Here is a 27,994-nt window from a genome sequence, read left to right on the forward strand (position 1 = left end):
TTTAAAAAAAAAAATAAAAAAATTGAATTGCTTGGGCACTGAAGACCTATCCAAATCAGGGAGTGCCAAACAATAAACATTTTATTAAATCTCATCAAAACCTCTTATAAATAAAATTTCATTATAGACTATCAACATGGTTCATTTGGTGGACATGATAAGAAGGGTAGAGGATAGGATAAACTATTATATTCTATTGATCATCTGATAATTCTTATAGAGGTGTCATAATAAAAATTAGTAAGATATGATAGAATAAAATAAAATTTATTTTTTTGCCTTTCTACTCGATTTATCTAGTTCAACTAGAGTTTCATTATATATTTTGTTCTTTCGATTTTTGATTTCTCTCACATTGTTGAGATGCTTTACTATATTTGTTTTTCTTTTGATTGTCACAGTGTAAGCTTGGATGAAAAGCCTCTCAATAATGTGATAGGGCCAAAAAAATTATCTTTTAAAAAACATGTAACTATATCAATATCATATTGATAATTTAGACTTTTTTAGGGTCCTAAACCCTTAATTTACATACTTTACATATATTCTATACCATATTTTTTCTACTTCAGTATCAAGTCTTCATATTTTATCTACCTTTATTCTACCTTGTTAATCAAACAGGTCTATTTTTAAATTACTAGGTTTACCGAGATGTCCATGTTATTTTTTTTCCCCATAAGTTTCAAACTTAAGCCATATAAATCCTAAAAATCTAAAAATTATAAAACATTATAAATCCATATTTAAAATCCTAAAATTTTAAACCCAAATACTATACAGCTTTATATCCAAAATTTTATAAACTCGGACTCTAAATCCTAAGCCTTGAACGTTAAGCAGAAAACCACTTTATGATTTACGGTTTAGGATAGAATTTCCAATTTATCATTTGTGATTTAGATTTAGGTTTAGGTTTAGATAATAAAAAAAAAATTAAATTTAAAAAAGAAAAAAAAAAAAAGAAAGAATCACTTGGATGATGATGATATATATGTCAATTTGATATCTAAAATATTTAAGAAATCTATTTTGTAAAAATATCATCACTCAAATTACGAAAAACAAAATTACCTTTTTTCATAAAATTATTTATAATTATTAGAATAAATTTCAAATTATTTTTATTTAAAAATTAAATCAAAGAAACAATTATAAATTTAAATATTTTTACATGGTTTTTGTTATTTTAAAATTTTAAAATTATAAATTAACAGTGTGTTAAAATTTTAATTAAAGGGATTTTTTTTTTGGCTAGATAACAAAAGATTAAGGTATTAAAAAAATAAAAATTGAGGGGGGTCTTGGATGTCAAAAACAACCTTAAGCTGATCGCTAAACCCTCATCCCGCCTCTCTTGCTATTCGTGCCTCAGAGAAAAACAGAAGGTAGGCGTCAATGTCTTCCTTTAGGGTTTTCCGTAGTTGCGATGTTCTCATGGCGGCGGCCAGGACTGGGGCTGGGGCCACACAAGTCAAGCCTAAGACCACGGGCATCCTCAAGCCTTTACCGGTCTCCCCGGCCATGCGCAAGTTTGTCGGCGTTCCTGAGATCTCTCGCGCCGAGGCCGTCAAGAAGATCTGGGAACACATCAAGCTCAACCAGCTCCAGGTTCTCTCTTCTTCTATCTTATTTTTGTTCCTTCTAGCTTTGAAATGTCCTCTTCTTAAGCTCTATTTTCGTTGGATCTATTTCTTGGTTTCTCTTTTTGTCTTGAAACTTTTTTTAAGAGGCTTTTTTTTTTAAATTATATATTTTAAGGTTTATGCTGTAACTAACTGTATTGTTTACTTTATTTCATGAAGAACAGAGAAGTATTCAAAAAAACACACAAAAAAAAAAGAATTGCAATCCTGTGTTCATGATTTTGTTTTTTATTTATCTATGTTTTCAGTGAAAATTCTGTTAAGTATGCACGCTGATTGATTGAGTTTCTTAACATCAGGTCTTTGCTTTTATAATTTAACTATTATAGATTTTCATTCCATACACTTCCATAAGGGGTAATGGATACCATCACGGACGCTCGATGTTTGCTGGTGTTGTGTTGTGTTGTGTTTTTTTTTTTTTGGGAAGAGCTCAGAGAGCTGATTTTATTAATAGAAAGCAAAAGATACAATGAGTTCAATATTACAAACAGCCAAAGAAAAACTAAAACAAAGCAACAAAGCAAATACAACCAAGAAAAGAAAAACAAAAGAGATCAAAAGACAAAACCAGCCTTACGGAAGGCTAACATAACCCAGTGCGGCAAGTCGCGTCCTTGGAAGAACAGAGTCAGCAAGTGCAAATTGATAGCAAAGGATGCTAGCTTGAATGCAGCGGAGGCCCAAAGCTTAGGAATAACATGCATACAAGGATGCCCCGCGGTAGACAAGAGAAGGTTGATGCCGAGGACCCAAGTTTGGAGACTCCCTACAGAGATGTGGTTTGAAGAGAGTGATTTGGCAATAGCAGGGGACGTGATGAAAAGATGCCTGATCATGATCCCAGTGTCCACCATGGTTTGAAGAGCAAGGTTGATTGCCAATAAGTCTGCCTCCTCATCGCTCGTGGCATGAATAGGACAAGCACCTGCAACCAACACAGAACAATTAGTGGAAACACAAAAGAAACCAGCACCGCCTACCTCAGATGCCTCACTCCAGAAACTAGCAATGAATAGAAAAGGACCATCATTCATAGTGAAATTGTTAAGGAGTAAGCGCCACCCAAACTGATCAGCATGAACAAGTGAAAAATCCCTAGCATGGACAATAGCCCGAGAAACGATAACCTGACTGGAAACAGAGTAATTCCGAAAAATTTTATCACAACGATTCTTCCAGATGAACCATGATGTGGCGGCAACAACAGCTTTAACATAGGAATTATTAGAAGCACAAATAAGCCACTCTCCAGAACAGAAGCCAGCAGGGAATGAAATAGCAACATTAAGCTTATCCTGGACAAGGCTCCAAACAAGCTGGGCCTTACAGCAAGTATAAAGTAAATGCTCAATGGATTCATAGGCCAGATTACACATGGCACAGAGGCTGCGGGGACCCAAGTTGATAGCAAATAAATATTCAGACGTGTTAACTCTACCCTTGAAAGAAAGCCATAAAAAAATTTTGACACGAGGTGCCACGGTTAACCCCCAAAGCTTCTGCCAACCAACCCAGCTATCAGCCCCAACCCGGGAACAATTCAAACTCTGATAAACATTAGCCGAAAGACTGCTTTTCTGAGCATTATGAGACCAAACCCAATGATTGCAGATAGTATCATCAATAGTTGCTAGAGTTGGGAGAAAAGCATCCAAATAATTGCCAAACAACAGAGCAAGCTTCTGAAAATCCCACGCTCCATTATTACAGAAATCAGCAACATTCAAGGATACAAGGTCCAAAGTCATATTAATGTATGTAGGCTTTAATGAGAAAGGAATTTCAGAACACCAAGGATGATGCAACAAAGAAGTTTGTTTTGGGTTAACAGAGCTAACTCGCATATTAGATTTTAATTTAGAAGTAGAATAGCAGAGCCCCCTTTAAAACCAAGAACAACCCGCCGGGATAGGGTCCCTCCAAACATTAAACACACCATATTTAACATGCAAAATATTAACCCAGTAATAGTCATCATCATTGAGATACTTAAAGACATTTTTAGCCATAAGGGAATGTTTAGCAAGAACAAGGTTTCTGATTGCAAGACCCCCCTCAGATTTAGGAATGGTGAGTTCATTCCAGGCAACAGCATGGATGCCCTTTCCATTGCTACTCTTGCTCCAAAAGAATCTCCTAACAATTCTATTAATCTCCATTAGGATAGAATCATAGATAGGATAAACTGAGAGATAGTAGATGGGAAGGGAGAACAAAGAAGAATTAATAAGGACAGCTTTACCCGCAGGGGAAAGCTTGGAATGCATCCATCTAGAGCAACGAGACTTAATATTATCAGTAAGAACATTAAAGGTTGCTTTAGCCAAACGCTTAGGAGATATAAGGATCCCTAAATATTTAAAAGGAAAGGAGGCAGCTGAAAACCCAAGAATAGACTGAATTGTAGAGGCCATATGCTTGTTGATCCAAGAAGGGAAATAGATAACAGATTTAGAGGCATTAGGAAATTAATCGGAAACTCTACCAAAAAAATCCAAACAAAACTTGATAGACCTAGCAGCAGGTCTGGAGGCATGAGTAATGATCACAAGATCATCAGCGAACATAAGATGATTAAAATTAATTCTAAGCCGATTATCGAACCTTGGAATCAGACCATTGGTAAGGGCATAATTAAGCATGGAAGTAAGATTTTGGGCAACAAGAATAAAAAGATAGGATGAGATAGGATCTCCTTGACGAATACCACGAGGGGAGCTAATCCAGGGGGTGTGATTGCCATTGATAAGAAAAGCAAAAGAGGTAGAAGTGAGGCAAGTTTTTATCCAAGAGATCCAAATAGAAGGGAAATTCATTTTGGTAAGAGTAGCAAGAATTGCACTCCAGCTAATGGTGTCATAAGCTTTTTCCACATCTATCTTAATTAACATCCTAGGGGGGTTTTTGCAATCATTTTCCAAGCTATGTACAACTTCCTGCAAGGCTATGATATTATCAAAGGGACAGCGACCCGAAACAAACCCAGCTGTTCACGCCCAATGAGACTTGGGAGAACAAGCTTCAGGCGATTGGCCAGAATTTTAGAAATAACCTTCAGACAAACATTGCATAAGGATATAGGACGATAGTTTGAAATGGAGCTAGGATTATCTTTCTTAGGGATAAGGGCTATGAAGGTTTTACCCCAAGAAGTCGGCAAAAAGTAGAGTTAGTAAAGAAATGATTAATAGCAGCAAAAAGACTATCACTGATGTCAGCCCAGAAAAAACGATAAAACTCAGCAGTAAACCCGTCAGGACCCGGACTCTTACCCAGAGGAAGGTCAAAGACAGTCAATTGAACCTCCTCCCGAGTAACATTACGAATCAAAAAGTCACAATCAAGAGCCGACAGGTGGGGGTGATCATTAGGAAGATCATTCAGAATGCTAGAGAAAGAAATCAGAAGAAGAGCTCGACCAGAGATGAGAGTAAAAATTCATAAAAGCATTCTCAATACCAGTGCGATCATAAATTAAAGTACCAAACATATCTTGTACCTGGGATATGGAATTAAAATGCTTGCGAATACGAGTGACATTGTGAAAGAATTTGGAATTATTGTCTCCATCACAAACCCAATTCAGATGTGCACGCTGGGCCCATTTTTTGGTGTTTTGTTTCTCGAGAAAAGAGTATCTAGCATACATCTCCTCTAAATAAACCTGGGACTCTGCATCAAGAGAGTCAGCCAACTCCAAAGTAGAAATAACATTCTCAGTACAACGAATGCCAGAATTAAGATTGGTTAGACCAGTTTTACACCAATTCAAAATATTAGAGCGGGAACAAGATAATAGATGAGTAAAAGAATGAAGAGGGTTACCATTAGGAGAGAACTCCCAAGCCCTGCGGACTGCCAAATGACAACCAACATAATCCAGCCAGTAATTCTTAAAACGAAAAGGACTACGAGTATAACTATTAGCATATCTAATAATAAGCAAAAGAGGGGCATGGTCAGAAAAAATCTTAGGAAGATGCTTAAGAGTATACGAATTACACTTCGAAGACCAATCCAAATTAATCAATCCTCTATCAAGACGGGCCCAACGCCTAGCCGTCCCGGATTGCTTATTGCACCAAGTAAACCTGGGACCAGAGAAATGCAAATCGAGGAGATTATTATTCTCAATAAAATCAACAAAGTGACGGGCCTTACGAGCATAATAGGAATAGAAACCACCCATGTGCTCATCCCTATTACAAATGGCGTTAAAGTCACCAATAATAAGCCACGGAACCAACACAGGGGAGATCCTGGATAACTCATTCGACAAAGAACATTGAGTATGGAAACGAGAAGAATTATAAAAAACAGAAATAATACAATTACCCATATAATCCGAAGAGATAATGAGATGTAGTGCCCGCCTCGAAATGGCAATTGGAGTAACCTTACCTAGAGATTAATGCCAAGCGACCAGAATTCCACCAGAATACCCCTCTGCAAGGATTGCCGTCCAATCCCAAGAACTAGGAAGACGGCGATAGAAGCGATTAACCCGGGTTTCATCAGCTCTCGTTTCTGTAAGACAAATCATGGAAAGCTTATGCTTTCGGATGAGTTTAGTAACTTGATTAGAGGTATCCCTCGCGGTGATTCCCCTGCAATTCCAACAAATAGCTTTGAACATACTCATAGACAGAAGAAAAGAACACGCAAAAATAAAGAGAATAATCATAGAGAGATAGATTGCGCCCATCATCTAAGACCAATCAAACACTACGGCCCATTACCCGGGAGCTCAACCCTGCCCTTCTTGAGAGAAGGCATATCAGCTTGCGAGCCTTTCCGAATCAAAGCGTCCCGCCTCGCCTCCGATTGACACTGACTCAGGGTCATTAAGTCATCAGGCTCTTCACCGTCAGTCATCTCATCACTGCTCTCCTCCAAGGACCCTTCTGCATCATCTACTTCAGCATCAGGAGGTTCTCCTCGAAGGGCTGTGGAAACGCGATCAACAATCATCGAATGAGAGGGGAGAGAGTCATCCATTCCCTAAGGAGAGTTCAAAGGAAAAGAAGAACGGACGACCGGGGGTGGCGAGGATGCTCTCACATGAGAATGAGTCGGGTTGTGAGTCCCAAGGGTGGTAGGTGAAACATGGGGCATGGGGTCGGTCTGCTGGTCAGAGATAATATCAGAAACTATATCCCTAGACGAGGCAGGTTTGGGGTCCCTAGGAAAAGCACCGTTGGGGTCCCCAGAAAAGAGAACATTAGGGTCCCGAGAGAGAGAAGACGTGCCACTGACAAGCAGAACTTTCGTCTGCAGAGCAAGGTCTGCAGGAGAGGTCACCTCACCATTAAGAGATTTAGAACGAGGAGCACGCGAGACAAACAAGCCGTCCTGACCCCTAGCTCTGAAGCCGCCACGTATATCCCCACTACCCGAGCCTCTGACATCTGTCCCATCGAGATACTTCTCGGCTGCCTCGGCTGCAGTCACGTGATTAGCACGAGGCCTATCACTGCGACCGCGTCCGTGACCACACGGGCGAGCGACCAGCATCCAAGGGCCAAACTCCGACTCCGAGATAGGACCGGGAGGCTCCATTGAGGCATTCATCATCGAGGAATCCGGAACTGCATCGTCCGAGCCCATCGTCCGAGCAGCAGCACCTGTAATCGAGCCAGAACCTACCGCCAACCCCCGTTGAGAACGGAGGGGTGGATTGGATCCGATGTTTCCAGTTGCCGCCACTCCAGGACACGAGCTGGACCCATGTCCGACCATCCCACAAGAGTAGCAGAACGTAGGAAGCATTTTATACAAAACCAAAACAAAGACACGATGAGAATTATCGCCAACCCAAAAGCCACGACACAGAGGTTTCGAAAAGTCGATTTCAATGCAAACTCTCGCGAACTTGGACCGAGCTAACGAAATAGTAAGATCATCCACCTTCAGGAAAGGGCCAAGATGAGCAGTGAGCGACTCAAGATTCTCACCATCCCAAAAGTCTACAGGAAGGTTATGAAGTTGAACCCAGATGGCCGCCGTATTGAGCTTGGCAAACGCCGGCTCAAAAAACAGCTTCCAAGCAGAGAGCTGAAGTATGATGCTATTGATGGACCAAGGACCATCCTGAAGGAGCTTTTGCATGACCATATGAGATCCACAACGGATTAAGAGAAAGCCATTCGGGAGATCGAAAATGCAAACCTCGCCGATCTCAGCCCATTTCGCCAGCAAGATCAGCTTCACTTGCTCAAAGGACGGGGGCTTGCCAAAGAACTTACCATAGAGTGCGTTCTGAAATTTCATACGAGCTCTACCAAGAGCTTCATCATCTACCAGGACGAACTGCGAAGAAGACGCCTTGATTTTGTCAAAAATCGCGGGATTATGGAGGGGAGAGCTAGAAACAGTGCGAGTGGCTTGGGAAATGATTTGAGCCCAAGATCTAGTCAGCAGTTGCTTTGAATGGTCATCTATCTGCCCCCCGCTTGCCATGGCAAGGGGGGAAGGAGGTTGAAGAGAGGACACCGGAAAAGGTTAAAGAGGGGAAGGAGAGATGAAGGCCTCTGTTGTGTTGTGTTGTGTTACCGCCAGGTTTTTGATGAAGTGAGATAGGATGATGATCTTTGCATCATTTTGATGATCATAAGTAAGGCCTGTCAGTAATTTGTAGGAATACTTTCCAATTCTATTTGAGTTATGTGATGCTTTGAGAACCTAGTACTCATCACTCATATTTGTTGGCGTAGAAATGCTTGATTGTATATCATTATAAATCATTGAGGGCTTCCTTGGAAATAACTGCTATTTTTTTATTAAAAAATGGTCCTTTATTCAAGAAAATCGAGTATGATATAACTTAAAACTTTTCCTTTTGTTTGTTTTTGTAAACATTGCATCTCATTATGGCCATCTTTCTCACAAATATTTCTTGTTTCAGTTGTACCTTAACCTATCTGTTTTTAATTGATTTGCTGAACATTCTGTCACGAGGTGGCCATCTTTTACTGCCGGAATGGTGTTTCAATTTCTTCTAAAATGCAGGGGTTGATTTATATTTTAAGTAACTGCAAATGTTTCTATGAAAATTTCGTTATTTAGCATCCTTTTTTTCTTTTTATTCTTGGGTCCCATTTCTTTTATGGGCGTCATTGTTGCACATTTGCTTCCAACCACTAGATCATTTGCCAAAGTGGCGTTTGCAATTAGCCAATAATTTGTTTATTGCATGTGCGGTGTGATACTGCAGATTCTGTTATATCATTGGATTTTAAAAGACATGGTAAGTACTATTACAGTATCAAGTAGTCAAGCATTATGTTTTAGTGACTGGAAGATAAGGTGTGTTTGGATTGATAGCAATAGATTGAAGGAAAAAAGAAACAACAGAAATGTTGCAAGAAAAAGAAAAGATACGTTACCACTACATTTGTTTCAATCTCATTATCTTTATGCAATGAAATGTAAGAAAAAAAGTTCTCCTTCTCCATTACAATGCTGCTTATATCAACTTCTTGTTGAGAAAGAGTGAGGATTGGAACTTTCGGATAGACCTTCTGAATCATGTTTTGATGTCTAAGCAGCAGCAGAGGCCTCTCCGCATTTTGATATTATTTATTATTCATGCTCTCCATATGATGCTGATTTTGCGGAACATGGCACTGATTGCACTTAAATAGTCCTTTTGCAGTAGTAACACTTTTAATTATCTCCTGTGCATTGGTAACTTAAGTAGTTTATATTTTCCTCCTGGCCATTGCCGCATATTGACCATTAACTTTTCATTGTAAACCAATAAATACTCACCATTTTATTGTGTTTGTCATTTATTGGTAATTGAGTGATATCAGATATTTTCTTATCTGACATAATCTTTTGATATGATGTACCTACAAGCACAGGACCCAACAAACAAGAGAGAGATCCATTGTGATGAGAAACTGAAAAGCATATTTGATGGGAAGGACAAAGTTGGGATGATGGAGATTGCAAAGTTGCTCTCTCCCCATTTCTTGAAATCAAGCTGATCGTGCTAGACGACAAAAGAGTTGGGCTTTACCTCTTTCTGTGATCTATGTTCCTGATGGACCTTTGTTTGAATTAGAAACATGCCCCAAAATTAATGTTGAATACACAACTGATTGGTGTAGGCATGAGCAATTATGATACTCATTGTGTCCTTGCCATGAGCAATTCTTGACTTTGGTAATGTGTGTTATAGTCAAGTAAATGACCATCTGACTTGGGCTTAATCTGGTTGTATAATCATCATGCAGGGCATGCTTGGATATATTGTATGTCTTGTGGTTTTACAATCATTATTCAGACTTCAGAGCACTATGCTTGGTTATACTGCATATCGGTGATGATTGGTTTGTTGAACTGTCCGGGTAATAGTGCATTCATTTAGTCTGAAGTTCAACAAGTTGGAGGTTTGATGGTACTTACAGGGATGCTGGGGTGCGCATATACCTGCATGACAGTGTATTCCATGAAAAACACCAAGGTTCATTGAACCAGAAAGGAGATAGCCGCTGGCAAGTTTAGGTGCTCACAACCGCAATGATTTATGTTGACATTGGATCAATATCAATCCCAAAAGAAATACCTTGCTTTACATATGATGCGAAGGGGTTTGGTCCATTTCTGAACCTCCCGTGCCTTATGTTGGAATATAATGCATTCATCGTCAAACACTGCCAACTTCCACACCCAATGCCTATTGTTTTATTATAAACAGAAACAGAACAAGAAAAACAGAATGCTTCACCAACCAAAGGAAGGAAGCAGAACAACAAAAAGCAGTTACATTGCTGTAAAATATCTATAATACCTTTCTGTTGAAAATAACACAGTATCTGTAACAAAGCTTGCCAACCCTCAAGAGTCTTTTCTTTCTCCCTATCAAAACTACACTAATACTATAGTCTGGACAAACATGATTAAATGCAAGAACAACCACAGAACTCACTGTATAAAGAAAGCTTAATTCAGAAGTTCGATAATAATGATGAACAGCTTCCATTGAGCTGTTTTCATTCTTTTCTTCTTACATTGACATGTAGAAGGAAAACCTACAAAGGGGGGCAGACGTTTGTAGGGTTTGCTGGGCTTCCATCTTGTACTACTTTATCAGGGTTGACTGCAGTAAATGCATCATCTTCTTGAGGGATCTTTGGGCCGCCCAAATCATTGTCAGCTACAATATTAGTAGGTGGGGTTTCAGATACAACATGCTCCTCAAGTTCTGGCACAACAACAGTGGCTACCTCAGCTGTGGTGACATCCATCGATTTCCATTGTTTGGGAGGCTTCTCTGCCGCCAAAATGACCTCTTTCGATGAGCCTGGAAGAGTGGGATCACTTGATACAATGCTTGACTCAAGAGCTGCTGCTCTTGAAGCTTGCAGCATTTTTAGCCGGTAATCAGTCTCCGGGCGCCTGCATACTTTCCTGAGTGGAACTATTTCCTGCAGAAGATACAATGTGGCAAATCAAAATCAATAGTACATTACCCAGACCACTTACATCAACTCTTAATGAAGATCAAGCCTTCATGGTCGGAATGCCCATTATCATTCCTCATAAACAACAATGTGTGTTCACTGGTTCAACATATTCAAAGTTTCTTCAATGGTTAATACTAATTCTTCACATGAACCTCGACTTTTCATGAGTGGTTGCATGCCAAAATCTGTTCCCTTGGGAGATGAAATTACTAAACAAATTGAACTTCTCTACTTGAGGGAATCAGGGCATTTGATGTTAAAAAAATCTAGATCCTCAAGGGACACATCACAACAGTGTAAAAGTCAATACCCTTGACGGATCAAAACAGATCCCTCAAATGCTTAATATGGCTCTAGCCGCCAGGGTGATTGTGTGGTAAGATCAGTAAGGAATAAAGTTTGGAGTGAATTTACTTTGAATATAGTGATGATGCTATATCATTCATCACCAAACTAATTTTCGGCCCAGTTGTCACTGAACAGAAGCTGTGAGATGTCTGCAGCTTCCATTGGTGATTAGCATTTAAATTACATAAACACCCATTCTTTGTTGTTACCAAACAAAGTACCTCAGATTGATCATGATCATAACGGACTAGAAATCTACAACGGCATCCGCGTGAGTCATGTCTCCGCCTTTGCGCATCAAGGACATGGGCGTCGAAATAAAGAGCCTGCTCCTTGCCCTCCTGGACAGTTCGTAATGGAAATTAAAAAAAAAAAGCATAGCATGTTGAGATAGTAAAATCTTTACGTTGCAATAAATTCTGGTATAGTTAATTGGTAAGAGGAACAAAGTATTTCATCATTTATTCCAATCCAAATGGTTTCTAGAAGCACATAAAGCTTACAAAAAGCTGGGGAGAAATTCCTCATGTAACAAACAGACAGTAATCACCTTCCCTAATCTCACTTTCTTTTCAAATATTCTCAGGAATTCTTTAAACTAGCACGTTCAAGAAATGAACCTAGCCAGAGTTAGAACACCAATAAAAACATGAACATAGAATACAGGATAAAGTTTTAGTTGGTCTAGAACAACAACAATGCAGTATGCAGGGGAAAACATTGAAGCAAACAAAAAGGCTGTAAAACTTCTTGATAGTTTATGGGGCAAGTTATTCACAGTCTAAGCAGATGAAATTGTTATTTATACTAATCAAACAAGGGACATGACTAAATGAAATAAGTTTATGACGCTCCCAACTAATAAAAGTAATAACTCATCTTCTAGCAAATGTATAAGACTGAATCATCTATACGTCGACATGCATCTTAGATGAGTTCAGTAATATACAAATTGACCACTTGTCCATCATTTGTGAGCTGCGTTAAAACCTAAAATTGAAGATTCAAGACCTGTTTTTTAAGATTTCAGAATGCCAGCCTGCCCTTCTGAGGACATTGACAGAACCCAGTAAGCCACACAACAGGCATCATGCATGTCACAGATTTGGAGAATGAAACTAATTAAGATTAATTAAAGCAGATTCACTTATTCAGTGCCATGGATAATCCAAATGAACCCTCCAACAATCATGGCTACTCCAAAAAATAAAACATAAAAAAAGTTCAGTTAAATAAGGTGATCATGGTAATGGCTCCAAACCATCCACAAAAGAATGACCACTCTAGAATTCTCATTTCACTAGAGTTCATCATCCTTGTCATATAACAGCTATCTAGCATCTGCGAGTGTCAAGAGACTTATTTGATCTAGAATTGCATGCCGGCTCACAACCCCATTTGAGTAATTTGCTATGGTGTTTTAGAAGAGGAAGTCCTGTAGAAAATTATAGGGCATTAAGGAAAACTAGCCACTTTCAAAATTTACTTACGGAACTCCCTGAGTGTTATTTGCAAACATAAGGGTTATCTACTTTCACCTTTTATGAGCTGAACTCCCACAACACAACAAACCAAAAAAACAAAAGGATATGAGATCTACCAAATGTCTCACAAGCAAACGTAAATCCATATATGCTTGGGATACAGAGATATTACATCTCCGTTGTATGATTCTAAAATCTAAACTTATAATCATTTTCCTCAATTCTCTGTGTCTATCTCCTTCTTCATTTTTTTTAATATCCACATTATCTATAGCTTTATCCTTTTAATCCATCATCTTTTTACATAATTTTTTTAACTATTCACAAATCTTTATCTCTTCTAATTCAAAATCTAATCTTCTTTATCTTCTAAATTTTTTTTTTTAAAAAAGAATTTGCTAACTCCTGTTTATATGATAAATCAAACCAAAAAAAACTCTTAACATCATGTTAGGTTGAAGGGTAAATATAATCTCCCAACCACACAACTTGAGAGAAGCTATAAATATATTAATACAAAAAAATAATTTTTTAAATAAATATATTTAATATTTTTCAAAAAAATTAGTATTAATAAAAATTTATTATTATTTAGAAAAATAAATTATTAATTTTAAAGCATTTTGTTTTCATTAGTATTAGTTAAATTTAGTTAGCTTAAATTAAAATTCTCTCCAACCACATCCCTAAGTCAAAAAATATGGAAAAAAAAATGTTGCAATGAGAACTACCAAATATTATAGGCTAAGTATATATTTCAAGACAAAATTAATAAAAAGCTCCAAACTTATCATGTAGGTTGTAACATATATTTTTGATACCATTGAAAATGAGGATCCCATTCCATAACATTCTTAGTTAGAGTGAAAGTAGCAATTATAGTTTTAATTATGTTGATTAATTATTTAAGATTAGGAATATTTAGACTTTGGCTTAAGGGGTTGTTGAATTTATTAAACCGAGGAACATATATAAATTTGTGTTCCCGGATTTTACTAAATTCACATCAGCTGCTTATACTCAGACACCAGTATCTAAAAACACTGGTTAATGTCATAAATGAAATCAGAAACCCCACTTTCTTCAATGCAATTATTCTAGAATATCACAATTCTTAATGGGCAATAATCTATTGTTGTTCTACCAATACTAGTCCATCAAGAGGTGAGACGCTAGAATCTTCTCACACTCTTTGAGCATTACTTTGATCTAAAGACTTGTTCACATATTATTGAGAAAAAAGCTAGGAACAAATCAACTAACTCTTCAAAATTGGTTGTATTTTGACAAACACAAAATAGATCTACCCTGGTTCAGTAAAAGAGAGTGAAGACACTTGATCATGAAGATCAGTTCCTGGACAAGCATATTCCAGGCAGATCTGTCACTTCCTTCTATTTGCAAGCACCTTGTATTAACTCCTTTCATAGTATGCTATGCGTGAGAATATTGCAAAAGTGTGCCACACATAAATTCTTTCATGATGCCATTGAACTCCTGCAACAATTTCTAGCCAAAACCAGAAAAAGGCATCTCACAATTCAATAGATATACACAAGGAAGCTTGTTGTACCTGAAAACAGAGAATGAGATCTCCAGGAATTACTACAGCACATTCTGATGCTTCACATGGAAGAGATCGTAATCTTACACACTTGACCACATCAACCCATTCATCCTCTTCTGCACCAAAGCCAGCAAACCGAACTCGAACTTCCTGACATCAGAGGAATCAGGGCTATAAACAACATATATATCTGAAGCAAGGTCAAAAAGATTGCCAGAGACAGATGACACTCCACTCTAACAAGACTTCAAGCTTGCCCTCATTTTTACATATCCCCAAAAAAAACACACACACAACGCCATAAGCTAAAGGGTACAACTAAAAACAAAACCCTCCATAACAATAATGAGCCAGAGCTTTCCACTGGCTGCCAGACCTTGTCATACTTCTTCTGATTAGGAGACTGGTGTGAAAATTTCTCGAAGAAAAAAATGAACCAAAAGTAAACAAATGTCTTTGCTAGACCTAGTGCAGGACAAAATTTCTATTATAATAGCATGCAATTTTACAACAGGCTTTATCAACTTCTTCCCTATTCCTTGTCAAAAACTTCTTCCGTATTGCAAGAACCAAAAGTACGAATCATTACCGGGTCACCTGCTTCAATTGTGCGATGTGAAATGAAAGCTGAAACATCATACCTGTGGAAATACAGAACTAAATTAAACTAAATCAAGTAAAGGAAATATGTAAGTTGAACAGCAATGTGTACCACATCAAGTGTTCACCTCATAGCAATATGATCAAAATATTCTAAAATCGAGTGAAAGCTGCACATCATTAAACATCCTGGTTGGTAATCAGTCATTCTAAACATCTCATGGTGTTCTTAGTGAATAGGTAAACCAGTCACCAGATGACACCAGATAACCCAAGATTTAGTGTACAATTAAGCGTAGAAGATAACACAAATGATCCATATTTTACATGGCTCAAAAATTTGGCATGGAACTATGGAAGTCATTAGAATGGTGCCTATGCTGTTCCAACAGCACAACATCTACAATGTCTACAACAGCACAACATCTACAATGTCTACAAAGCTACTGCCCCTAGAATATCAGTCCTGAATGGGGAGTTAAAATCAAAGATTAATTAGAGCTTGATTATCAATCAAAAAAAAAAAGAGGAGACACCAATGTTACACTACCTTACAGGCTGTCCACAAATATATTTTCATGCCAAAATATAAAATATGAAGGTACACATTGCCAATAATATGGCTAGAATGCGTTTCAATTGTTGCTGAACAGAGATTGTAGAAATATAAAAGGTCATATTAGATAAGAAAAGTTTGTCGACAAACACGTCCATATCATGCCTAAATTGAGAACAACTTTCAAAAGAATTGCATCTAGAAGTACAGAACTTGAGGAATCTGATAATCATGTCTGGAAGAATGAAAATAAAAATTTAGTTCAAGAACACTTACCATGCCCCATCCCTTGCAGATTTTGCTTCAAACTCCACCTGAAAACTATCTGAAGAATTCTTTACTGCATTAGGTCATAAAATATCAATTAACTACTGATGCTCATGCAACACAATTGTCTTGCACTCAATAAAAAAAACAAAGATTAACACTTTAGGAAAATATAAAAAGCTAATGTAAATCATATTGATATTCAATGGTTTGCAGCTTTGCAATCTTAGAGTGCAAAGACGATACTTAACCAAAGGTGGAGAAACCTAAAGCACACATAAACAGGCAGATCTATAAAGCACATGGGTTTTTTTCAGCCAATCTACACCACAAATACTTACATCAAGTATGACAGAAAATTATTAACAAGAGAACAAAAGAATAATATGCCTAAAATCCCTCTAAACTTCCCATAATTTCACAGAATTGTTAGGAGGTGAACTTAAAAAGGAAATCTAAATAGTTCAATGTTATACAGACAGATGACAACTTAATGTCATCATGCCGCAGTGCCTCATTGCATCTATTTGTCCACTCATCAGATTATTGCAAGGCATAAATGCATGGCTTCTATATGACCTGATCCCAAATTGGAACCATGATAAATAGGATAAAAAATATTAGATACTCTCATATTCTCATGAGTCACTGGTTGTTGTTTACCTGGAAGCTGGGTGTTTACTTAAAGCATGGCCAGGGATAAAACAAATTGCTTATAAAAGTCAATAAGCTGAAGTAAATTATGCACAAGAGATGAACTGACATCCATGAGCTTTGTTCAGATTTTAAAAGCTAAGCAGCAGTTCAACAACCACGTAGACAGCTGGAAGCCTGCCTAGTGCTCAATTTGGCAACCATAACAACTGGGAAATCTTATGTGGGTGGCAAAACCCAAACAAGAAAACTAGCCACTCAGAGACAATGCATAAATACTAGAAGAAGGTAAACGATTATGACACAGGCATGGTAATACATGGGATGAAATTCTCACAATTTTAATTTATACTTACACAAATCAGAACAAGTTGTATTTTCTTGATAGAATATGTTTAGTGAGGAAAGGGATATGACTACGTAAGGAGATGGTGAAGAAACAAGACATGGATGTTGGACAAACACAGACTCAACAAGTTAAATAGCCTCACATATTGTTGCGCTGTCAGAATGTTGGTAACTAAATTCAAATTCTATGCTTCTTTAGTAATGCAGGGAGCCTCTTAAATAGAGGAGCAACATAGCTGAATGAAAGGAAAGATCTTCCTCTCATACTCTAGACATTTGTGAAGATCTTCCTTTAGTTAATCTAGGCTCCAATTATTTTAGGCCCCGGTGAATACATAAAGACAACTCAAACTTAGTAAACAATATCTCACCAACCAATTCCATGATCTTGTGTCAACTAAGGAACTCTTGTTGGAAAGGATTTTGAATTTCAAATGAGCTAATTTTATGTGCCGCATCAGATTACTTTCAAAACCACTAAAAGGTGTCCTTAGTTCTTTATTTAAGTCAAATATTGGACATGGAATACAGCAACTGTGAAAAAAAAATAGTGCAATTTAAGGAATATTTGAAATTAAAATTAGTGCATGTGATGTAAGAAAGACAGTAAAGCATTGAATGGTATAGAATGTGTAAGGAAAAAAAGGCAAACCTGAAGGAGCAGATAATGAAGGGGCTGCATTTTTAAAAGTAAGAGAATCATCCCGAGGCATTGTTGAGACTATTAGCTTTTCAGGTCCCTTGGATGATCTCGCCCTTCGAGCATATCGTCTATTTTGGAACCAATTCCATACCTGCGATATTTTATAAATACATGATTTGTGCAATGAATTTACAAGGACAAAAGAAACCAGGGTGTTCATGCCTGCTTTGGCTGCACAACAATCTTGCCAGCTCGATCAGCTGAAGAACTACAAAGAAATCAAAAGGAACATAATTTTATCAATGCTATAATCATGCAGATTGAATTTCCTAGTAAGAAAATGCAAACTTATACCTGAATTTTTCGGCAAGAGCACATATAATCTCACGAGGAGGTAACAAATTGTTTGCTTCTTGCAAGCATTTTTCCATCTCAACAACCTTCAAAAAATTAGCAGAGTCATAAAAACTGGTGATCAGTTCAGGGCCAAATGCAAATCTACTACATTGATAATAATGCCCACTAATTCTGCAGATTGAAACTAAGACTTGTTTAACCGAAGTTTGTTGTGTAAGCAAAAACACAGAATCGCATAAAAAGAAGTCAGGACAAAGGGATGCCACAAATACAACTAATATGCAAACAGAGTGAGGAGTGCAGATAATTAACACAGCTATGCAAACACCACCAAGTCTTCCTGATCTAAGTCCTGCGAGCAAAGAATCTTAAAGTGTCGTCACAGGATGTACTAGGAAACTTGGCTTCAATTAAGAACAGCAAACATCTGTTTTCAACTGATATGGGCATAAAATCATCTGACAGTACAATACTACAATCATCAAAGAGAAATGCAAAATTTTGTTCACATTTTTTTCTTCTTTTCTTGTCTGACGTTTCTGCTTTGGCTAAACAAGCAGGCAAGGTTAGAATACTTTGCCTACAAATAGAATCGATGAAATTCCTAAATGAAAAATGTATCCCAAGTTGTTTTATGTGTAAACAAGAAATTCAATGGAAAAATCCCCTCTCTCCTACCGCTCATTTGCTGAAGATACGAATCTGGCATGAACGGAGAAGCTGAAGAGCCAATCTGGCATGAACGGGAGACTCTGAATAGAAGAACATGGGATCATAAATCAAACTAAATGAGGATCAATGAGGGCAGGCAGAATAGACTAATGATCAGATTATGCGTTTGCCTTCGGTTTTCCCAACAAAGCAAGCAAACATATAGAAACTCGCAATCATCAAAGGAGAATCGATTGGCGAACTGATTCTCACCTCACTTTGGATGAATCGGAAGACGGGGCCTCCGCCGAGCGGTGGCCGACCCATGGAGAGCGAGGGAACGAGCGAGCGACAGAGGAAAAGATCCCTTTCTTTCAAACCGACTCTAAAATTGATTTTGGGCACGAGAATTGTTTTTTCATTTTATTATTATTATTAGGGAAAATTACTGTTCACCCCTCGTAATTTTCAAAACTTCCCAAAAACCCCCTCCTACTTTTCAGGACACCCTGACGCCCCTTCAGTTAGTGTTTAACTTCCCTTTACCCCCTACTGCTCACTCAAATGGGTCCATGTTGTGAAATCTCATTTTGGCTCGAAAATGGTGGGAAAGGAAAAGTCAGCCAAATCACATCGTGTTCAACCTTTTGAAGGGCTTTCTGCTTGGTTTAACGTTTAAATATTTTACTAACATGTTTAATAATTATCATATCCGTGTAATACTTCCCATCTCCGTTTAACGTTGTCTTTACATGTATAACTATTCATATTAACGTGTAAATTCTCAAAGTCTCGCGTAAAAGCGGTGATCTTTTTCGTTTCGATCCGAATTGTTGGCATGTGGCACATGGCGGTGGCAGAGTTATGAGTATCCGTGCGTAAGAATTAATGACGGCATTAATTCTTATGCACGCGTAACATAAATTTCCCGAACACACGTTCGCTCATCAGTCAATCGCTTGACCATCGCTGCGTTTAACTTTTTCTCGGACACGAAGAGTCACCGCTTGTGGACTTCACACCATAAATAACCGGGAAGAACCCTCCCCATGGACAACCACTCCCTCGTCGTCCTCATCATCCTCCTCCTCCTCTTCCCACGGACAACCACTTCTATCTCGAAAAGGATGTTTCGTGAGCCTTCTTCCTTATCTTGAGAATCGATTAGCCGTAATCACCCGAACTAGTTAAACTATCTTTTTCAGCTTGAGTCGAAATGCTCTCATAATTGCCTCGAATGCAGAGGATTCTTCACGGTGGACGACGGGCAAGCAATTAAGCGAGCATTTCGACTTGGGTAAGAAAAGAAATTTTTCACGTATTTCGTGATTGCGGAGGATTCTCAGAGGAGGAAGATCGAGAAACATCCTTTAAAGACTGGGGTTGATATTTATCACTGAGACTTCTCATACCATTTAAGAACATTACGTCGATGTACAACTATTACGCTCGTGTTTAACTATCGAGATCTTCGCTTTAAGTCCGACCACGTACACATCGCCCTAATAGTCGCTTTTTCACTGAATGTGTGTTGTTTAACCTTTTTTTAATGTTGTACGTTGTGCAGGTTCAAGTTGATGCGCATGTTATGCAACCGCTGTGAGCATTCGAATGTATAGACACTTGTTTCAGTTATCACGAGGGTCGAGTCGTGAGTGTCCAAAGTCCGAGCGGACGTTAGTAAATGTTGTAAATGTTGTAAATCTTTTATAAATAAAACGAAACAAGCTTATTTCGATCGTGAACTTACGAAATTTAAACATAGACCTAGTAAAAACAAACAATGTGGGAAACAAAAGAACGTCATTGTAAACAATAGAAAATACGTAAATATGTTTAAACAGTGACAACGGTGTTTAAGAAAAAGTTACTCTTTAAACAATGACAACGGTGTAAACAATAGAAAAAAAGTTAAACACTCATCGAAGTTACTCTTTAAACAACGACAACGGTGTTTAAGAAAAATACGTAAAAGATGTTTAAACAGATGACCCGAGAGGTACCCATCTTCAACGCGATGTCGAGTGAAAGCATTCAATTTAAACAATAACATATTATTTAAATGATATAGACTTTTAGTTTAACAATTAACCGCTTTTTAAACACTATATGTATCCGTTTAAATATAAAAAGCTTGACGCTTTACTACGAGAGACTCATGTTGAGTCGAGAACTTTCATTCGAACGATGATAATATGTCTTCCTCGCGACGATGACATATATTTCCTTTTTGCCCTTGGGATGGAGGGAAAAATACCGCAATCACATCACGCCTAGTCTAACCTCTATGCATACAATCGCAGACTTTTTTTGTTTGCCTTTTCGATCATTTGTTTGTTCTTTACATCTTCTACTTCTTCTTCTTCGTCTTCTTTTTGTTCTTCATTTCATTTGGTTTATGACGATTTGGTTTTTCGACCGATATATTATGGAGAGTTTTTGTGGTATTGCTAGATTCAACGGGGAGGAAGAGTGCTAATGTTCACTGACCGGACTTCTTGGGAGTTGGTGTTAGGTGAGATATGTGAGCGATGGGGTCCTCGAAGTTTCTCTTGTCGTGGGTTAAGTTCATCACACCGGATGGATATAAAGCGGTTTGCCCTAATCGAAAAACGATGTTGACTTCCAGAGGATGTGTCACGTCCATTCCATCTTCAAATGTCTCTGTAGTTGATCTTGTCGTCGAGGGAGACGAAAATGTGCCATTGCCGAATCCTAATGAAAAGCGAGGTTTACTCGTTGTAAGTCCCTTTTTTTCTTTTTAATTATTCCAGGTTGTGCAGGGGTCATTTATTGTTTAAATATGTCCAGTCATCTGGTTAACATATTATACTAGTCCTTTACGTTATTAGTTAATTGCTTAAGTATTTAATTTTAACATTTAACTATTGTAATTATCGCTAAACATTATACTCTCCGCTTAACATATTGATCTTTTCATTTGATCGAAGTGTTGGCAGGGAATTCGGATTCTGCGAGTGCTCCCATTCATCCCCATGGTGACCACGGCGGTGTGGGATGTCTTCCTTCCTCGTCCGATCATTACGAAGTGTTGTCGTTGGATATTGGACAACGCTTTTTGACGATGTCGAACATTTCGAGGATGTACTTCGAAATCATGCAATCAAAAAGGAATTTTGACTTCAAATTCATAAAGAACGAAAAACATCGGAGTGATCGTGGAATGCTGCTGCAGATGGTTGTCGTTGGCGCCTTCATCGCATCAAAAGAGTATAACAAAAATACTTTCATAATCAAGACAATCAACCCGTCACACACTTGCGGTGGTGGCATAGGTTCGGCGTCACATCCGAAAGCGTCCAAAAATGGGTTAGCGCACGAGTGATTCGTAAGCTCAGGGACCGTCCCTCGTATGCAAGGCCATCGACATTCGGGAAGGGACATGTTGCATGGGAACATGGTGTCCACATACCATACAAGCAGGCTTGGTTGGGAAAAGAGCATGCCCGGGTGGTCCTCGACGGCAGATGACATCTCCAGCTATGATTGTTTGCTTTGGTATGTGGATAAGGTGGGTCGAGACAAATCCGGCAGGTGCGATCGTGGAGAGAGACGGTGATCGTTTTAAAGCGTGCATTCTTTTCTTTCAAATAGCGTGTATATGGGATTCAAGAGGGCTTGTAGGCGGCTCAGCATTTCTCGATGGTACCCACCTCCTTGGAAAATATCGGGGTACACTCATCGGTGCCAGGGGAAAGATGGTAACAATGGTTTTTCCACGTTGCCTTTCGGTATAGTCGACAACGAGACCCGATGCCAATTGGACTTGGTTCATATCTAAGTTAGGCGATGCCTTTATACGAGGTGGAGATTATCATGAGATAATTACCTTCGTGTCGGACAGGTCCAAGGGCCTTGTGAGCGCAATTGCAGAGTCTTCCCTCTTCGCCACATGCGTCTCGCCTTCGACATTTGGAGGCCAATTTTATGAAAGCCAATGTCGGACTTGGGAAGGCATTGAGGGAGGAGTGCTCGGTCTATATGCTTCCGCATTGCGTGGGCATCCACGGCTAAAGATTTCGATGATACCGTGAATGAACTGCAGCCATATCACCCGAGCTCATCACCGTTGATTAATAAATCGGATATGGCACATTGGTCGAATTATCTCGCTCGGAGGTGATCGTTGGGGTGAGATGTATTCGAACGTCAGCGGAGTCGTTCAATGCTTGGATCGAGGAAGCTCGTCATTTACCGGTGACGAAAATGGTCGACTCCATAAGGTCTGCGAATGTTGGTTTACACTTAACATTTAGTATTACCCTTTAAACATTCTCAATCTTTGTTTCATTACACTTGCTCGACTTTTAAATATTAATCATTTCGTTTAAATAATTACAATAATGTTTAAACATGTTGACGACTTATTTAACCATCAACGTCTTTGTTTAACATTATTTGCCGAGTTCAAGTTGATCGCGATGTTATGTAACGCCGTGAGCAAGCGACCAAATGGGAGAGCTACTTATGCCCGCATATACATTCGAGTTAGAGATCATTGTTGAGGGACGGCCGAAGTCTTCGTGTTGGTCGTTGTGTCGATGATCGTTACGGTGATCGACCAATCGCGACGACTCTCGTGGATCTCGCCATCGGAACTTGTTCATGTCGAAGGTGGCAAGTTTATGGTATCCCTTGCAAACATGCTTGCGCAGCAATAATGCAGACAGACACCAACGTACATCGATTTATTAGCGGGTACTTCACCGTCGACAATTACAAACTGGCGTACAAGGAAGCTATATTCCCCATACCCGACGATGACAGGCCTTCAGACGGAAATCGTGAGCTTCGTTTGCGACCGCCTGTGACTAGAAGGCAGCCTGGGCGGCCTAGACGAAAGAGGATCGAGTCGCAAGCGTTTGATGTCCGCGAGTTACATTGCAGCCGCTGCCAAGGATCCGGTCACAATCGACGATCTTGCAATGAAACTGTCGCCGACTAGGCATTGTTAATAAACCGACGATGACAGGGAAACATTGTGTATTGATGGGAACCTTTCCACATTTAAACTCTTACTCTTTACAACGAATTGAATGTATTTACACAGAGACATTGTTATTTTAAACGGATACAGTGTAATTTGAAATATTTCAACTGATGTTTAAACAATGAGTGCATTTATTTAAACAGAGACAGTGTTATTTTAAACGGGTACACCGTATTTTGAAATATTTAAAACTGATGTTTAAACGATATATAGTATATTTAAACAATGAAAGTGAAATGTACACAATTACAACGTAAATTAAACAATGAAATAAAACCGAATGGAATTTAACCTGCTTTACAATTCAAAACAAACAAAATTTACATTAAGATATACAAGTCATGTTCTTCGAACACGAAAACAATGAATTGAATTTGTCCAGATTTACATTTGAAAAAATTGACAGTCAGATATACAGGACATGTATTCAAAAACAAAATTTAACATTGTGTATTGATGGGAACCTTTCCACATTTAAACTCTTACTCTTTACAACGAATTGAATGTATTTACACAGAGACATTGTTATTTTAAACGGATACAGTGTAATTTGAAACATTTCAACTGATGTTTAAACAATGAGTGCATTTATTTAAACAGAGACAGTGTTATTTTAAACGGGTACACCGTATTTTGAAATATTTAAAACTGATGTTTAAACGATATATAGTATATTTAAACAATGAAAGTGAAATGTACACAATTACAACGTAAATTAAACAATGAAATAAAAACCGAATGGAATTTAACCCGCTTTTACAATTCAAAACAAACAAAAATTTACATTAAGATATACAAGTCATGTTCTTCGAACACGAAAAACAATGAATTGAATTTGTCCAAATTTACATTTGAAAAATTGACAGTCGAGATATCAGGGACATGTTATTCAAAAACAAAATTTAACCCGCCATGACGACCCCCTTTGTCATCGGACGTTTACGCCTCCCTCCTTAAGTACGCGGGTAACATACCGTAATCGAGGTAAGGGAACGTCTGTCTGCAGTAGCCGTAACTTCTCACCCCATGAATTGCTCGATAAACCGCATGACGTAGCGGCGCAATCGACGCTTCCTTGTTTTTGGCGTGGGGTTTTACGTAGCCGTGCACGAGCGGGTACTTTGTTGTCGCCGACTCACTGAACTCCATATCGACACAAAGGTCGAATAGATTCCACTGTCGAGATATGCAAGTCGAGATTAGAATACCGATTTAAATACCAAACGGATATTAATCGGACATAATTAAAGAACTTACCATGTCCAACGCTGTCCTTATCGTACCCTGGACATGAAGAATAATGCATGTATTCTTGTTTATCATTGTCCGTGACTGACGACATGGAAGTGGTCATTCATGATTATCGGGAGGATGACAATTTGAACTTCATGCGAGTCTGCGCATGCATCCCCGATCATAGCCATAATTGTGTCATGATGCGTCGTCCTCGCTTTGACATAAACAGTAGAAATGATCGAGTGATGGAGGCGCCTCTTGTAAGGATATGGATCTTTGCTCGGTGACTTTTGTATGATGCATACTGAAAGCGTCCATCACATCATCGAGTGACCATCTCCTTCCCCTCAGCGGCCGTGTATAACTGTCATCGGCGTGTGGTCTTGGCCGTCATTCTTCCTACACGATCTGTGCGAGGTTAAACGATATGGATATAATAAGACCATATTGTAAGTATTTAAATGATATTATCAATTGTTACATGATATTATATATAATTAAACGATAAGTAGAAAACTTAAATGATAACATAAAGGTATTAAAACACTATTAGGAAATAGTTAAACACTATAAGAAACCCTTTAAACAATAACATAAAAAGCGTTACACTTACCCGTCCATAGAGCGGTTGAGGAAGATCCTCATCAACTCCTCGCTCGATTTGTTAAAGACGATCGAGGCCAACCCATTTCTTCTTCTTCGAATAAAAGCTTTCCGGTAGAAATCCGCGTCCAATTTTTGATTGGCCTTGATCATCTCTCTCGTTGCTCGGTCGGGGTCTTCATCAACATCTTCCTTCGATGCGGGGACGATGGCGACAGCATCAACTGCAGACACATCCTTACATGGTTGTTCTTGTTGTGGGATTGTGTCTGGCTTGGCTGCGGTACTGTCGGCCACGGCCGCGGCCACGGCAATGGATTCGACGATCTTCTCAACTGTGGCCATGACAATAGCATCATTGGGAGACACACCCTTAACTTGTTCTTGATCTTCAGGGATTGTGTCCATCTTTGATGCGCAATCTCGGCGGACCCGGTTCCACCGGGTCGACGATTTCATCGAGAAGAGAGTCAGCGACCTTCTCAGCCGCGGCAACGACCACATCATCTACGATGTCCTCCACCGTCGTGTCCATGTCATCATGACGGCATGACTCGATACTGACGATCGGCCGCCGATGGTGTTGCTATTGTTCGTCATCGTCACGGCGGTGGAGACGAGGCGAGTGTTCTCCTCTTTTTCGCAAGTCTCTTGAATGTGGCGCCTTGGAATGACCTTCCCGATGATGTCGTCGTCGTCAAATTCCGACGCCTCGTTCGTCCCGGGTGCTCGATTCTTTTCGCGGGATGGCGCGGCAGGTTGTGAAACGTCCTTCCAGCGCCTCCACGGCGACAAGCCGAGAAACTTCGGGTCATCAATATCGGCATGCTGCGTAAGAGTTGCGGTGACATCTTCGCCCAATGTCACGGTGTGGGTCACTACTGGCCGGAGGGGCTGCCATGGTCGGGGGACCCTGCGTTGTCGTGGTAGGGGGTTGTTGCGATCTGCAGGGGTAGGGGAGGGCTTCTCCGGCGTCGAGGAATGCGTGCGGCGTGGTGGGGTGGAAGTAGGAGAACGGGCGTCCGGTCAGCGCAGCGATAGAGGCGCCCTCTCATCCTCGCCTTCGAGCGAGTGGTTCGGGAGCGATGGCATCCATCAGTCGGTTGGCCCCAACAAATATTTCTTCTTCGACGTTCGCGGAACCAGCTCGAAACTAACATATGTAAACCAAACAATTTCAGTGAGATCATTCATTTTAAACTATAAAAAAACTATATTTAAGCAGTGTTTATATATTTAAAGCGTTATAGAATATAATTAAGCGGAGAACAAAAATATTTAAAGCGGTTATGAATAATAGTTAAAGCGGTAAATACTAAAGTTAAGCGCTAAATAAAAATGTTTAAACATTAAAGACTTATGTTAGACATTGTCCATGATTTATTACCTCTTTTCCATCGAGCGATGACAAGCTCGTTTCTACAGTCAGCTTGCTTCGGGTAAGTACTTTCAGCGTAGTACGACATCCTTGGGATCTTCGCAAAGCGGACTTTCTTCCCCGTTCGGTCGACTCGTAAAAATCAGGGGCGTTAAGCGCGACCAGAGCAACCCTTAATGTACCACGTGTTGGTCTTCTTCCGTGCGCATCTATCTTGCGCTCGGGCGTCAGCTTGTGGAATATCCTCCATAAGCCACTTGTGCGTCGCTGCGCCCATGCGTGTCGCCCATGGGTCGGTAGATCATCGGCGTAATCAGCGATCCGATTCGAACCAGAGCATGATGTATTTTGGGAAGAGGGGTCGTCCCCATGAGTACGCCATCGGGGAGTTTGACAAAATTATCTTCTTCTCCCTCTGCTCGAACAAGTTGCGCGAGTGCTCTTGATGGAGTCTCTGTGTCTCTCGTGAGGTCTTTGATAGATATCGCCCTTGAGCAGCGACTGGTTTTCTTCTTACGAAAGACCAGCTGCGTCGCCATCGCAAGCTGAGACCAGAACGAGGGCCACATCTTGAGGTGCGAAACTCGGCGAGGCTTTCCCGATCCTGAATTTATTGGTGCGACCATCGTAGCTTCTGCAAAAGAGAATCAAGAAGGGCCCTCTCTTGGTATATAGCTTCAGACTCGATGAGCAGCTATAGCGGTGTCCTTCGAATAATCTCCCGATGTCGAGGGGTCGTGTTAACTTTCAATTCGACTAAGGTCTCCATGACCGGGTGTCGAAATAGCAGCGCCCATTAACTAGGTTGACCGCCATAATCACAAACTGCGACAATAACAACACATTCAACATGCGGTATTGACAAAAGTTTAAGCGGAAATATAAGGTTTTTAAGCGGTAAACTCTCGGTTATTAAGCAGAGATATAAAAATGTTAAGCAGAGACCCATTTTGTTAAGCGAGCGAGAATACTTAAGCAGAGACAACAAATGTTAAAAGCGTAACATCTCATTTCTTAAAGCGTCAACCTCATTTTGTAAAAGCTGCAACCATATCAAGCGAAGCGGGAAATGTACATTATAAATATTACACGAAATCATAACAATCGAAAAAAACTATTTCGATAGTGTATACATCTGAAAATGCAAAAACAAAACAAAACCCTAGCGA

At 39.3% G+C, this 27,994-nt stretch overlaps 2 protein-coding genes across 4 annotated transcripts; one reads left to right on the plus strand and one right to left on the minus strand.

Moving 5' to 3' along the window:
- Positions 1–1,320: 1,320 nt before the first annotated feature.
- Positions 1,321–9,951, plus strand: LOC120264831 (upstream activation factor subunit spp27-like). The gene is made up of 2 exons (XM_039272692.1): positions 1,321–1,611; positions 9,515–9,951. Exons 1-2 carry the CDS (start codon positions 1,399–1,401, stop codon positions 9,638–9,640), a joined length of 339 nt encoding a protein of 112 aa, XP_039128626.1. The 5' UTR covers positions 1,321–1,398; the 3' UTR covers positions 9,641–9,951.
- A 451-nt stretch (positions 9,952–10,402) lies between these two features.
- LOC120264813 (protein SAWADEE HOMEODOMAIN HOMOLOG 2-like) lies at positions 10,403–18,983 on the minus strand. 3 transcript variants are annotated; one of them, XM_039272681.1, is made up of 10 exons: positions 18,871–18,977; positions 18,625–18,698; positions 17,944–18,029; positions 17,812–17,857; positions 17,599–17,740; positions 15,954–16,017; positions 15,111–15,162; positions 14,528–14,671; positions 11,692–11,811; positions 10,403–11,083 (listed from the first exon to the last, which is right to left on the minus strand). In XM_039272681.1, the coding sequence occupies exons 3-10, from the start codon at positions 18,018–18,020 to the stop codon at positions 10,688–10,690; spliced, it is 1,041 nt and encodes a 346-aa protein (XP_039128615.1). In that variant the 5' UTR covers positions 18,021–18,029; positions 18,625–18,698; positions 18,871–18,977; the 3' UTR covers positions 10,403–10,687. The 3 variants fall into 3 exon arrangements, with proteins under 3 accessions (XP_039128615.1, XP_039128608.1, XP_039128600.1); XM_039272674.1 differs by lacking the exon at positions 18,625–18,698 and having other exon boundaries at positions 15,954–16,002; positions 18,871–18,983; XM_039272666.1 differs by lacking the exon at positions 18,625–18,698 and having other exon boundaries at positions 18,871–18,983.
- Between the last annotated feature and the right edge of the window lie 9,011 nt (positions 18,984–27,994).

This window comes from Dioscorea cayenensis, chromosome 1 (genome assembly GCF_009730915.1).
Source record: "Dioscorea cayenensis subsp. rotundata cultivar TDr96_F1 chromosome 1, TDr96_F1_v2_PseudoChromosome.rev07_lg8_w22 25.fasta, whole genome shotgun sequence".
Lineage (NCBI taxonomy): Eukaryota > Viridiplantae > Streptophyta > Magnoliopsida > Dioscoreales > Dioscoreaceae > Dioscorea > Dioscorea cayenensis.

Bases quoted from the DNA above. Each gene is read 5' to 3' on its own strand.
- LOC120264813 (XM_039272666.1), bottom strand. From the start codon at position 18,924: ATGGGTCGGCCACCGCTCGGCGGAGGCCCCGTCTTCCGATTCATCCAA. The intron at 17,741-17,811 runs GCATGAACACCC...AAAATATCGCAG, and splicing joins TTGTTGTGCAGCCAAAGCAG to GTATGGAATTGGTTCCAAAA. The intron at 14,672-15,110 runs GTAATGATTCGT...CTCTGATGTCAG, and splicing joins CAATTGAAGCAGGTGACCCG to GAAGTTCGAGTTCGGTTTGC.
- LOC120264831 (XM_039272692.1), top strand. From the start codon at position 1,399: ATGTCTTCCTTTAGGGTTTTCCGTAGTTGCGATGTTCTCATGGCGGCG. The intron at 1,612-9,514 runs GTTCTCTCTTCT...CTACAAGCACAG, and splicing joins TCAAGCTCAACCAGCTCCAG to GACCCAACAAACAAGAGAGA.